Below are 12,666 nucleotides of genomic sequence, written 5' to 3'. Positions count from 1 at the left end.
GCATTTTCATATTTGCTACTCAGTTGGTCTCACATGTCTCCACATTTAGGCTGTTTAGACCTGATAATTTGAACATGCATTCCTGTACTAAAATATTGAGAACAAGGCAGCCAGGACTGCATATGCACTGAGTGGAAACAAGTGTTCAGACTGTTGTTTGTCATTTGATACATTTCCGGTGCATATGTCCACTTCACATTTGACAAAATGTATTTTGACTTTGTATTTACAAATATGAACAAAAAGGATGCGTTCACAAGCCTAAACCGAGATGTGTAAATTGTAGAAAGATCCTGGATCCACAAATAATCGTCCTGGGACAGGTGCACACACAAGAAGGTAAGAGAACCCCACAGTCACTCATAAAACAGTTGCAGAACGACCTGAAAGCAGTTACACAGAACAAGAAGCACTGATCTACACCACATTTACCTCCATTTCTACAGCCCAGGCTTGCAAATTTGATCTGATAAGTACAATCTTAAAAATGATGGTTCTTCAAGCGTTCCTTAATAAATGGTTCTGTATAGAACCATGAACAATTAAAGAACCCTTTGCATGATTAAAGGGATTTTCAGACTAATGGAGAATGTGTTGTAGGTGGTTTTATATAGCACCAAGAAGGGTTCTTATATTGTTATGATGCCAGGCCTGTAACAATAAAAGAACCCTTTTCAAAAAGGTTCTGTTTAAAACCATATGAAACACATTCCCCATCAATCTGAAGAACGGTTTTTACAGTGCAAAGAACGTTTTTATCATGCAAAGGGTTCTTTGAGTGTTCTTGGTTCTATATAGAGTCATTTTCTAAAGAACCCTTGAAGAATCATCTTTTTTTAAGAGTGTGTGTGTGTGTGGGCGGGGGGGCTACAGTTCACATACAGCAATTTGAATGTAAACCTGTGTAAACAAAGTATGCTTATGTACTATTTACTTTTGGTAACCATCCTGCAGCCCCTTAATTATCTTGTGTGATTTCAAAAAGTGAAAATGAATTTGAAAGATGAACAACACTGGTTTCTAAAAAGAAGGTGAATGTGTTTGTATGGCTAAGCCAGTCTCCTGACTTAAATTTGAAAATTTATGAAATTCCATCAGGACTCTTGTAACCTTGGGGAAGCCTGTTGAATTCTAAGGGAGAAAAAGAGGGTGGAAAATGGTCATAAAAATGAATTAGAACTGTTTTTTGTTATTTAAACTATGTTTAAATGTTATAAGTGGATGCAAAATAAAGTGCAAAGAAAAATGTAAGAAATAGGTCTTTTAAGTGATTTTATATAGATAAATTGTCTTGTTCTGTTAATACGTGTGTTTCAAGCATTATTTCTTGAAACAAGCAAAATAATCTGCCAAAAGAATAATACAATTTCTCTATATAAAATCACTTAAATCTAGTAATAAATAATGGGAAATAATTTATTTATTGTATAATAATCTCAAAATAAGACGTCATATTGACTAGATTCTTTTTTTGCAATTTTTGCAATTTTGTCTTTGCAGGGGCAGAAGGCAAAGGTAGGCTGCTGCCCATGAGCCAATAAGGGCCCCATAAAGATACAAATATAGGTATACTGTATGTGTTGATGTTAAATAACCTATTCTGAATAAATTTCACTTCATAAAGTTACTTTAAACAAGTAAAATGTGTCTAGAAAAAGTTAAAGGGCCCATGTCGTAGAAAACTAAATTTTCCTTGCTTTTCTTGAAATAAAAGAAATTAATGTACTATGTAAACACGTTTAATGTTTCAAAACACTGTTTGATCTCTAGTCCATTTAGTTCATATACTGAAACTTAGCTGCAAAAAACAGCTGACATCTTTAATTCATTGTTGCTATGTAATGAAAAACCAAACGTTTACATTTACCTGCCTATTCAGCCTACAACAATCTAGCCCCGCCCATTCAAATCTGAAGTTATAAGGAGTGTTTCAGCCCAGACTGCTTTTTAACAAAGCACATAACACGGTAGCCAGTCAGATTCGCTCATTTACATATATCAGTCTTAAAAGCGCCATAACCAAAACAGACTGTTTAAACAGCAGTCACAAATGAGAAATATTAGATATACAGTCACAAATGAGAAATATTAGATATATTGACTACATTTAAGATAATTTCACTTGCCATTGTCATTTTTTGCAGTGTATGCGGCTATGGCTCAGCGCTACAGCTAATTAAAAAATGAGCATCCAGGGGCCCCATTCCTGTCTTGGGCCTACAGAGCCTCACACTCACTGAATCCACCCCTGGGTCTTTGATAGTGTGAGAGCACTCACAGGGGCTGTGCAGTGAGAACTGCGGTGAATGTATTGAGCATGCGCGATGAGTGTGGCGGTGAAAGAGGGAGATTAACTCTCCAGCACACAACTGTTGCTCTAATCCGTCCTGAGAGGATAGGCTTAGCAAAACTACGAGTCTGACAAGACACTGCCATATTGATTGTGCTTTTATACCTGTTTATACGTTAAAATATTACTTAGCAGTCTGAAATAGTCGAACCAGTGAGGGATAAGAAGAGAAGCCCTGCTAATGCCCAGCTGAGGTTTGGCTCATTAAGGATATGTGTTTTATTCTCATCATCGGTGTCCCCGTCTGACGACGGAGCGCTCTTGCCATCTTGAACATTTTGTATTAACTGAAAGCCCACCTATTTGAACGGTAGTAGGCCCACCAACACAGTGCGGCAGGATGAAGGACCGCCTGGCCCAGCTGAAAGAGGTAAGAGAGCTATTCCTCTCAGAATAGCTGGAGTCTTCCTAATGTACTGTTCAAAATGAGTTACTGTGCTAAAGAGGGCCAGAGTTACTGCGAGCTGTTTCCTCCCCCTTTACCCAAAATTATATAACCTGTAAATGATGTATGTTGTGTCTGAACCATACATTTATTAATTATGGGATGTCTAATAAAAATCCATTGTGGTCGTTACATTACATTATTACATTGACTGTGCATTATTGACATACATTATTGACTACATATCAGGCTATATTCTAAGGACGGCATCGTATAAATGTATCACAGTATAAAGCATAGCAGGAATAATTAAGTATTTTAAAGATACATTTACAGTGAAATCTCAAGGTTGAACCGGACCCAGCCACGCTTATAGGCGCTGCGCATTTTTACGCAAACATTAGAGGATGCGCATTCATTGCGCAGCACACACGCTGACGTAACGGGTTATGAATGGCGCCGCATCAGCGTCGCGAGGATCCACGAAAAAGTTCAATTAAAAGACAGTTTAGTCGATTTTTTAAAAAATTCTGCACAGTTAACTTGTTTAGATGAAAGCAGAGTCATTCACAGTGGTTTGGTGTGAAATGTTCCGTGCTAGAGAAACTTAAAGGCTTGGAATTGTTCACAGTGGTGGTGATAGGAACCAGACGCCTGAACTGTTTCACCTAAAAGCTCCCTCACAGAGAGCTGTTATAAGAAATGGTTGCATGTTTGTCGTCTGATGCCTGATTTATTGTTTATGGTGGTTTTGAGATAAGCTTTTGGGCTTAAATGTATTATAAGTGACATACATGGCGGAGAGATACATACTGGGTGTTGTGTGGCAAAACAAGAAAACCTTTTCTCATATTTCCACAATTTTACCTTTCAACATTAACTATATATAAAAACTCAGACGACTGGTGGTTTTGTATAGTAAATAAAATGGCCATAACTGTGTTGTAGATATCATGACCGCTGATTTCTATCTTTACCACTGTAAAGAAATCATAGGTGATGAGCTTCTCCACAGTGCACCATTTCACACCAAAAACCTCTCACTGACTGTGTTTACAACTCAGTGATTTAAGTATGCAGAACATTTAATTGAATTCCCCTTCAGAACACTTTAATTAATTTATAGATCACATTCAATAAAACGAAACATACATTACCACATTTATCTGATGAAGTATTATTATTGGATTATTTGTTATTAACATTTTTGAATTGCAAGATGGTATTCAATAGAACATTCACACACTGCCACAATATTTATGTATTAAATTATTAGTAATTGTTATTATTATTATTACATTTCACAATGACATTAATAAAAATGAACACTACCACAAACATTAAATTTATTAATTTATACATCCATTATTTACAAACACTCCTCCCCTTAGAGCTGGAGTAGAGGGCCTCTAAGGGGGAGGAAGGGTTTTAGCCATTAGAGATTAAGGGGGAGATGGCTTTTCCCCCTCTTCAGTTCCTTTGCCACCCAACAGCATATGGTCACCTCACCAGCTTATCCACCACTGACACTCTGTGAGAGGTTTCTCTGATATTTCTTGGGTATTCTAAAGGAAGTAGCACTGCACACATTTTTGAGGGTTTTTTACTTTCATTACTTTAAATGAGGACTTGTATTTTGGTGGGCCTGTGTATTAATTTGACCATGCATTCTTGTGTATCCTAACAGAAGACGGATACAGGGCCCGACGATGTGGAGATCCAGGTGGAAAATAAAGAATTTATGGATGAGTTCTTTTCTCAGGTACGTCAGCATGAACAGTATTGGGCTTTTCTGTGGAACATTACCCTCATTTTCACTCTCTTTTTCATTATGTGTGTGCGCTTTCATCAGATCGAAGAGATTCGCACCAGTATTGATAAGATTGATGAGAATGTGACTGAGATAAAGCACCTGTATTCTGTCATCCTCTCTGCACCTACATCAGATCAGAGTAAATCTACTTTTTCATTTTCACCATCTCTTATTTTCATTCTGTCTTTTGCATTTTGTGAATTTAGTCCATTGCTTCTGTTTTTTATTTACTACTTCATGTACTACTTCATTTTAGTTCATGTATAGGCTACTCGTTGTATTTTTCTTTTTTTTCATTCATTTTCTGGCTGACCTGTCTCTCCGCTCTCTCAGAGACACAAGATGACATGGAAGCCATCACCAATGAGATCAAGAAACTAGCCAACAATGCTCGCAACAAGCTCAAAAGTGAGTTTCTTGTAGGGGTGGGCAATCTGATGATTTTTTATCATTTTTGTAAAGTTTCATTACAAAGTGAGCATAATTAGGCCTATTAAGTTGGATTTAGTGCCATGTAGTTTGTAAAACATTGAATAAAAATCATTGTTGTAAAGTTATTATTATTATTATTATTATTATTATTATTATTTTATTATTATTGTTGTTGTTGTTGTATTTTTAGATGTAGCACCACAGGTTCAATTTTGTCTGTCCTATCTTATTACATCTCAGAAAAAACTAAACATCGTTATGCATTCTGTATCGTGAAATAATGTTTTTATCTTGATATAATATTTTTGCCATACTGCCCACTCCTAGTGTCATGTTCACCTAGAGGAATATGTAAAAAGGGATGTAACTCAATAATTTACCTGCAATTTTTAAAAATTCAGTAATTTTTTGTCCTTAATGATATATGTTGAAATATGTAGTCCACGCACGATAATGCAAATTTGATCTTGTGATCAGGCATTGAAAGAAGTTTGGAGTCCAATGCAGAAGACAGAGTTTCAGCTGACATGAGAATAAAGAAGTCTCAGGTAATTTAGAAACTTGCCCGTCTTCTGATAGGACCATGGTTACTGACTGAATAAGTGAGGCAACAATGGAGAAGGTTTATTTTGCATCATAACTTAAGATAAAATGGTTAATAATGTTCTTTTAACATTAGCAGTGTTCAGTGATGATGCCTGAAGACGCCTGAAAAGTACTTATAGCAGATCACAAGAAACATTCAAAATTTAATGTTAGATAAAACAAATAAATTGAAGATTAATGATTAATCCTGGGGTGCCCAATCCTGGTCCTGGAGATCTACCACCCTGGCTAGTTCACACCTGGCTCTACTATCCAGATGCCCCTAAAGACCTTTATTACCTGTATCAGGTGTGGTAAAATAGGATTGGAGCTAAACTCTGCAGGGTGGTAAATTTCCAGGAGCAGGATTGGCCACCCCTGAATTAATTAATCCTTATCAATTAATGATAATAAAAATCCCTTTGCCTGGCAGTTGAGGATGAGGTTAATGCCCCCTTTGTGCAGACCACTGTTTAGTCTGTCTGTCCATTTAAAAATAAATAATTCATGTTTTTTTTTGTTTCAGCATGCTATCCTAGCAAGAAAGTTTGTGGAAGTCATGACCAAGTACAATGAAGCTCAAGTGGAGTTCAGAGAGAAGAGCAAGGGACGCATTCAGAGACAGCTAGAGATCAGTGAGTCACGCTCTTCCAAACAAATATGCACCTAGTGATGTATGTAAAGATATGTACAAACATGAACACAGGGCCAAAGGCTTTTCTAAGTGACAAATGTGATGGAAATTTCTTTCCGCTCTCCAACAGCGGGTAAAACCACTACTGATGAGGAGCTGGAGGAGATGCTGGATGGTGGAAATGCAGCCGTTTTCACAGCAGGGGTGTGTACTTTTTTAACCTAAATGTCACAGTATCTTTATCCTACGCTACTATTTAATGGGTGCATTTTGATTTTCATGGTTGTGCTTGCAGACTTATTGAGTTAGATAATCATATAACTTTCCTTCACTGTATGCAGATCATGGACTCAGGCATCTCCAAGCAGGCCTTGAGTGAAATTGAAGCGAGACATAAAGACATCATGCGGCTGGAGAGCAGCATTAAGGAGCTGCATGACATGTTTGTGGACATCGCCATGCTGGTGGAGAATCAGGTAGCCTGGAGCTAGAGTTGATCTAGCTGTTTAAATAAGGCAATGTACCATAAGAGTCAGTGCAAAATAGTGATTTTGCCATGGTAAAAAGGTGGGGGGTTAAGCACATGTGGCTTACTGCTTTTATAAAATGGTGATAAAATACAATATTATGATATACACTAGTCATCATAAAATAAATTGGTAATTATAATTGCAATAAACATTTGTTCCATCCAGCAATGTTGTTTGTTAACAGTGAGCAACTTAACGGTCAAAGATTACTCCATTAACAGCACAGTGATTTCACCATTTCTCCCAAATTTCTCCCCAATTTCTCCCCAGTTTAGTCATGTCCAATTCCACCAGTTACTTGGGCCACCCTGTTACACAATACCACCAGTGCTGGGAGGGTGGAGGCAAGCAGAGGCTTCCTCCGAGTCATGTGAAGCTAATGCAGCGTCATTGGACGGCTGAATGTGCTTAGCGGAGAACACTAACTGTTATGTCGGCTAACAGATCCTGGCGTTGACTAGCATACCGCTGAGTGATGGGGAGAGTGATGGCCATTCTACCCACCCTGAGAGACTGAAGCCAGTTACGCTCTCTATGGCCTCCCGGCCACGGATGGCTGTGGCATCGCCAGGGTTTGAACTCCCAATTTCCCGACACAATGGTTTTAATAACCTGGTGTTTTAATACAAAACGGTTATGTACTGCCAAATGTGTGTATATGAATTATTTTACAGCTTAGAATGTGGTTCAGCCCATCAGAGTTTAGAACTGGAACTCTCAGTTTTATAACAAACAAGGTGCTCTGATCATCTTCACTTTTAGTGAGACATTTCAAACTGACACTTGATCTGTCTTCAATGATCTTTTTGCTAGAATGTAATTAGAATAGAATTACTGCTAGCTTCGACAATCATATATTTACAGTATGTTAAAACAAACAGAATGTGAATTAGGGTGTTTTCATCAATTGGGTTGAAGCAAATGCCTGTAAATAAAGGTAGCAAAAAACATTCAGATCTCATGAGTCTTAGAAAACAACAAAAATGTTTAGTATTTAAACTCAAAATGTGTCTGTTGTCAATTGGGAGCTGCAGTGCTGTGAACAAGTATTTGCCCCTTACCTGATTTCTTCTATTTTTACTGATTTGTCACATTTAAATGTGACAGACCATCCAATTACGTTTAATATTAGATAAAGACAAAATGAGGAAACACAAAATGATCATTCCATTTATCAAAGACAAAAATTTATTCAAAATCTATATCACCCATGTGAAAAAGTAATTGCCCCACTGAACCTAATAACTGGTTGTGGCACCCTTGGCAGGAACAACTGCAATCAAACGTTTATGACAACTTGTGATGAATCTTTTACATTGCTTTGGAGGAATTTTGGCCCACTCTTCTTTGTGGAATTGTTCAAATTCAGCTGTATTGGAGGGTTTTCAAGCATGAAGATCTTTAAGGTCTTGCCACACCATCTCAGTGAGATTCAAGTCAGGACTTTGACTCAGCCACTCCAAAACCTTAATTTTGTTTCTTTTGAGTTGGACTTGCTTGTGTGCTTAGGATCATTGTCCTGCTGCATAACCCAACTGCGCTTGAGCTTTAGGTCATGCAGTGACGGACAGACATTCTTCTTCAGGATTTTCTGAGAGAGAGCAGAATTCATGGTTCCATTAATCATGACATGTCGTTCCTGCAGAAGCAAAGCAGCCCCAGACCATCATACTACCACCACCATGTTTGACTGTTGATATGATGTTCTTACGGTGGAATGTTTTACGCCAGATGTAACAGGACCCATGTCTTCCAAAAAGTTACACCTCCTCAGTCCACAGAATGTTATCCCAAAAGTCTCGGGGGTCATCTAGATGTTTTTTGGCAAGTGCAAGGTGAACCTTGGTTCTTTTTTGGTCAGCAGTAGTTTGCACCCTGCAACTCTCCCATGGATGCCATTTTTGTCCAGTGTCTTTCTGATTGTGAAATCGTGTACATTGACTTTAGCTGAAGCATACGAGGCCTGCAGTTGTTTAGATGTTCATCTGGGTTTATTTGTGACCTCCTGGATGAGTCATTGATGCGCTCTTAGTGAATTTCTAGACAAGTTCTATTTAAGTGATGTTTAGACTCAGCAGTTCCAGCTGTAATCTTGCCTGGGTGTGGCTAGTGAAAATGAACCCAATAATCAATTAAATTTGGTTAACTTGATCTAGTAGCTAAGAGGCAATTACTTTTTCACATAGGGTCAGGTAAGGCCGAACAGCATTTTTCCTTCAAGAAATGAAACCATCATTTAAAAACAGCATTTTGTGTTTACTTGTGTTATGTGTCTAATATTATTGGTAGTTTGATTATCTGAAATATCCAAGTGAGACAAATGCAAAAAAAGAAGAAATTGGGAAGGGGCAAATATTGTTTCACAGCACTATACGTGTCGACAGATAGGAAGAAAGACAACTAACCAGCCAATTTGGCATCTTTAAGCTTGTACTTTAATAGTTGCTTACAAAGAACATGTATGGCAATTATTTGTCTGTTAAACTTTCATGACAGGCCTACTTTAGAAATATTTCTATATTAGCTGTTAGGCTAGTGCCTAGAAACCCCTTCCCTGTGATACGATTGCTGTAACACATGGCATCGAGTGGCTTACTGCTTTTATAAAATGCCAGCCAAGATAAAAGATGATAAAATACACAATTTTTAAATAATTTATTATTATTAATAGTTATTGGCATTAACAAGTATTCCCCAAGAAATGTAGTTCCTTTAGAGTATGATATAATTGAGATTCAGCCTGGGTTTGATGCTACTTAAGGCAGATCTGACAGAAACACAGACATCTGAAGCGTGTGAGCCATTTAAGTGACATTCTTTAGACTTTTGTATGGCCACTTTACAGTGACTCACTTTGTGAGTGTTTTAATTCAAGTCTGTGATATTAAATTTTATAATGTTTTATAATTTTTGTTTTAAAATTTTTGACCATTCTTTACCTCCAGGGCAGCATGATTGACAGGATTGAGAGCAACATGGACCAGTCAGTGGGCTTTGTGGAGCGAGCAGTGGCAGACACCAAAAAGGCAGCCAAGTTCCAGCAGGAAGCACGCAGGGTAAGTTAGGAAATAACAGTTTCTGACAGGTTTACCTCATTCATTTAATTCTACTAGCCTTTAATTTGTGATTTAAAACCAAAATAATATAGTTCAAAATTATATTAATGCTGAGGCTGTGTCATTGAAAAGTGGCTTCTTTATCAATGCTTTCTTTCTTTGGATGCCTTTGCACAGCCAAAATTACTCAAATATTCTAAATGACTTTGCTTTTGATACTTAAATGAATGAAATTACATTAGGCTTTAGTCTCTGACTGTACAGTTTGTTTGTTTTCTTTTTCATTGTTCTGAATTTTGTTTTTTCTCTCCCTCCTTCCTGTCTTCCATTCCTTTGATATCCTCCTTGCATTTATGTCCAAAATCAAAATCCCCCTGTATCTGTTCTCCGTTCTTTGTCATCTCTCTCTCTCTCTCTCTCTCTCTCTCTCTCTCTCTCTCTCTCTCTCTCTTTCTCTAACATGCTCTGCTGGTCCCTCTCTTCCCCTCTTGTCAAATTCCTATGTTTTTCTCCAACAATTTTCCAATCCTCTGTACCCTCTCCTTCTCTTTCCTCTCATGATGCACTATAGAAACAAATGATGATCACGTTGTGTTGTGTCATTCTCGCTGTCATCGTTGGTGCCCTTGTGTACAGCTGGTTGAAGTAGGAATTCTGCTAATAAAATGCTAACACTGCTGTTTCTCGGGTGTTAAAGCATAGGATATTTGTCTACTTTAGCACATTAAAACAAACATCTACAACCTCAGTTCCAAAAAAGTTGGGACGCTGTATAAAGAGTAAATAAATGTAAATAAAAACAGAATGCAATGATTTGCAAATCTCATTGACCCATATTTTATTCACAATAGAACGTAGAATACATATCAGATTTTGGAAGTGAGACATTTTACCATTTCATCAAAAACATTAACTCATTTAGAACTTGATGGCAGCAACGCATCTTAAAAAAAGTTGGGACAGGGCCATGTCTACCATTGTGTAGCATCCCCTCTTCTTTTAACAACAGTCTGTAAACGTCTGGAAAGTGAGGAGACCAATTGCTGGAGTTTTGGGAGAGGAGTGTTGTCCCATTCTTGTCTGATGTAAGATTCTAGCTGCTCAACAGTCCTGGGTCTTCTTTGCCAGATTTTTCATTTCATGATGCGCCAAATGTTTTCTATTGGTGAAAGCTCTGGACTGCAGGCCAGGCCAGTTCAGCACCCAGACTTTTCTTCTGCAGAGTCATGCTGTTGTGATGGATGCAGTACGTGGTTTAGCATTTCAGGCCTTCTCTGAAAGAGATGTTGTCTGGATGGGAGCATATGTTGTTCTAAAACCTATACATACATCAACAGCATTGATAGTGCCTTCCAGTTGCCCACACCAGAGGCACTAATGCAACCCCATACCATCAGAGATGCAGGCTTTTGAACTGTGTGCTGACAACAAGCTGGATGGTCCCTCTCCTCTTAAGTCTGCAGGACGTGGCATCTGTGGTTTCCAAAAAGAATTTTCAAATTTTGATTCATCTGACCACGGAACAGTTTTCCATTTTGCCTCAGTCCATTTTACATGAGCTTTGGCCCAGAGAAGACGGCGGCGTTTCTGGATCATGTTGACATATGGCTTCTTCTTTGCATGATACAGATTTAAGTTGCATTTGTGGATTGCACAGCGAACTGTTTTCACAGACAGTGATTTCTGGAAGTGTTCCTGAGCCCATGCAGTGATTTCCAGTACAGAATCATGCCTGTTTTCAATGCAGTGCTGCCTGAGGGCCCAAAGATAACGAGCATCCTATATTGACCGTCGGCCTTGTCCCTTATGTACAGACATTTCTCCAGATACTCTGAATCTTTTGATGATATGATGTACTGTAGATGGTGGGATATATTTTATGTTGAGGAACATTTTCCAGAAATTGTTCCACAATTTTTAGACGCAGTTTTTCACAGATTGGTGGACTCTGCCTCTCTAAAATGCTCTTTTTATACCCTGTAAAGTGAGTTAGTTGCAAATTGCTCCTTTAGCTGTTTTTTATTAGTACCACTTACTTTTCCAGCCTTTTGTTGCCCCGTCCCAACTTTTTTGAGATGTGTTGCTGCCATCAAGTTCTAAATGAGTTAATGTTTTTTTATGAAATGGTAAAATGTCTTACTTTCAATATCTGATATGTGTTCTATGTTCTATTGTGAACAAAATTGGGTCTATAAGATCAAGATGCAAAACATTGCATTCTGTTTTTATTCACATTTATTTACTTTTTACACAGCGCCACAACTTTTCTGGAATTGGAGTTTTACATGTAAATAGAGAAATTAGTAGTATGTTTCTGTAGTGTGTGATAGTATGTGTTTTTAGAAATTGTGAATCAGTCCACTTTGAGCCTTTTTAGACTGTACAAAAGACTAAATGTAGAGTTGTGAAAGAAGTTTGATATTAGAGCATTCAAAGGGACATTAGAGATAGATTATGATTACAATGTATGGTGAATATATATAACTGTTACATTTACTCTCACTTAATTCCTTCAGGTGAAGAAGTCAGCTGCCCCAAAAATCCAACTGTTCTGAAGTCTGAGTCATCAATCAAGAGACGGTACCGCAGGCTGACAGGCTCTCTGTCCCTTCCCTCTTTTTTATCTTGAAATTTTCTTCAAACTGTTTTTTTTTCTTGTTTGCATTTTTTGTTGTCGTAAAATTTTGATTGACTTTGTCCTGACTTAGTTTGTCATGTGCAGCGCATCTGCTCTTTTGTGAACAATCAGTTTGTCATCATTATGGTAGCCTAGCGTAATCTCCATGCATAATTTTGACTGATTTGTTAACATGTTAGCACAAGTTGTAAGCTCAGGGAGTTAAATGTAGAACCACAGTTTTGTTTGTCTCTAAAGCAGTTT

At 37.8% G+C, this 12,666-nt stretch overlaps 1 protein-coding gene across 2 annotated transcripts; it reads left to right on the top strand.

Annotated features, from left to right (window-relative positions):
* The first annotated feature begins 2,343 nt into the window (after positions 1-2,343).
* zgc:165520 (uncharacterized protein LOC571872 homolog) lies at positions 2,344-12,479 on the top strand. Of its 2 annotated transcripts, none has more exons than XM_036574384.1 (10): positions 2,344-2,720; positions 4,423-4,497; positions 4,588-4,687; positions 4,882-4,956; positions 5,458-5,528; positions 6,092-6,200; positions 6,330-6,403; positions 6,541-6,675; positions 9,675-9,785; positions 12,302-12,479. In XM_036574384.1, exons 1-10 carry the CDS (start codon positions 2,691-2,693, stop codon positions 12,338-12,340), a joined length of 819 nt encoding a protein of 272 aa, XP_036430277.1. In that variant the 5' UTR covers positions 2,344-2,690; the 3' UTR covers positions 12,341-12,479. The 2 variants fall into 2 exon arrangements, with proteins under 2 accessions (XP_036430277.1, XP_036430276.1); XM_036574383.1 differs by lacking the exon at positions 12,302-12,479 and adding an exon at positions 10,357-10,434.
* Positions 12,480-12,666: the final 187 nt, after the last annotated feature.

The sequence above is a fragment of the Colossoma macropomum genome, unplaced genomic scaffold (genome assembly GCF_904425465.1).
Source record: "Colossoma macropomum unplaced genomic scaffold, Colossoma_macropomum, whole genome shotgun sequence".
NCBI lineage: Eukaryota > Metazoa > Chordata > Actinopteri > Characiformes > Serrasalmidae > Colossoma > Colossoma macropomum.
This window is presented reverse-complemented; position numbering and strand designations above follow the sequence as displayed.

Bases quoted from the DNA above. Each gene is read 5' to 3' on its own strand.
- zgc:165520 (XM_036574383.1), top strand. From the start codon at position 2,691: ATGAAGGACCGCCTGGCCCAGCTGAAAGAG. The intron at 6,201-6,329 runs GTGAGTCACGCT...GCTCTCCAACAG, and splicing joins TCAGAGACAGCTAGAGATCA to CGGGTAAAACCACTACTGAT. The intron at 6,404-6,540 runs GTGTGTACTTTT...CACTGTATGCAG, and splicing joins CAGCCGTTTTCACAGCAGGG to ATCATGGACTCAGGCATCTC.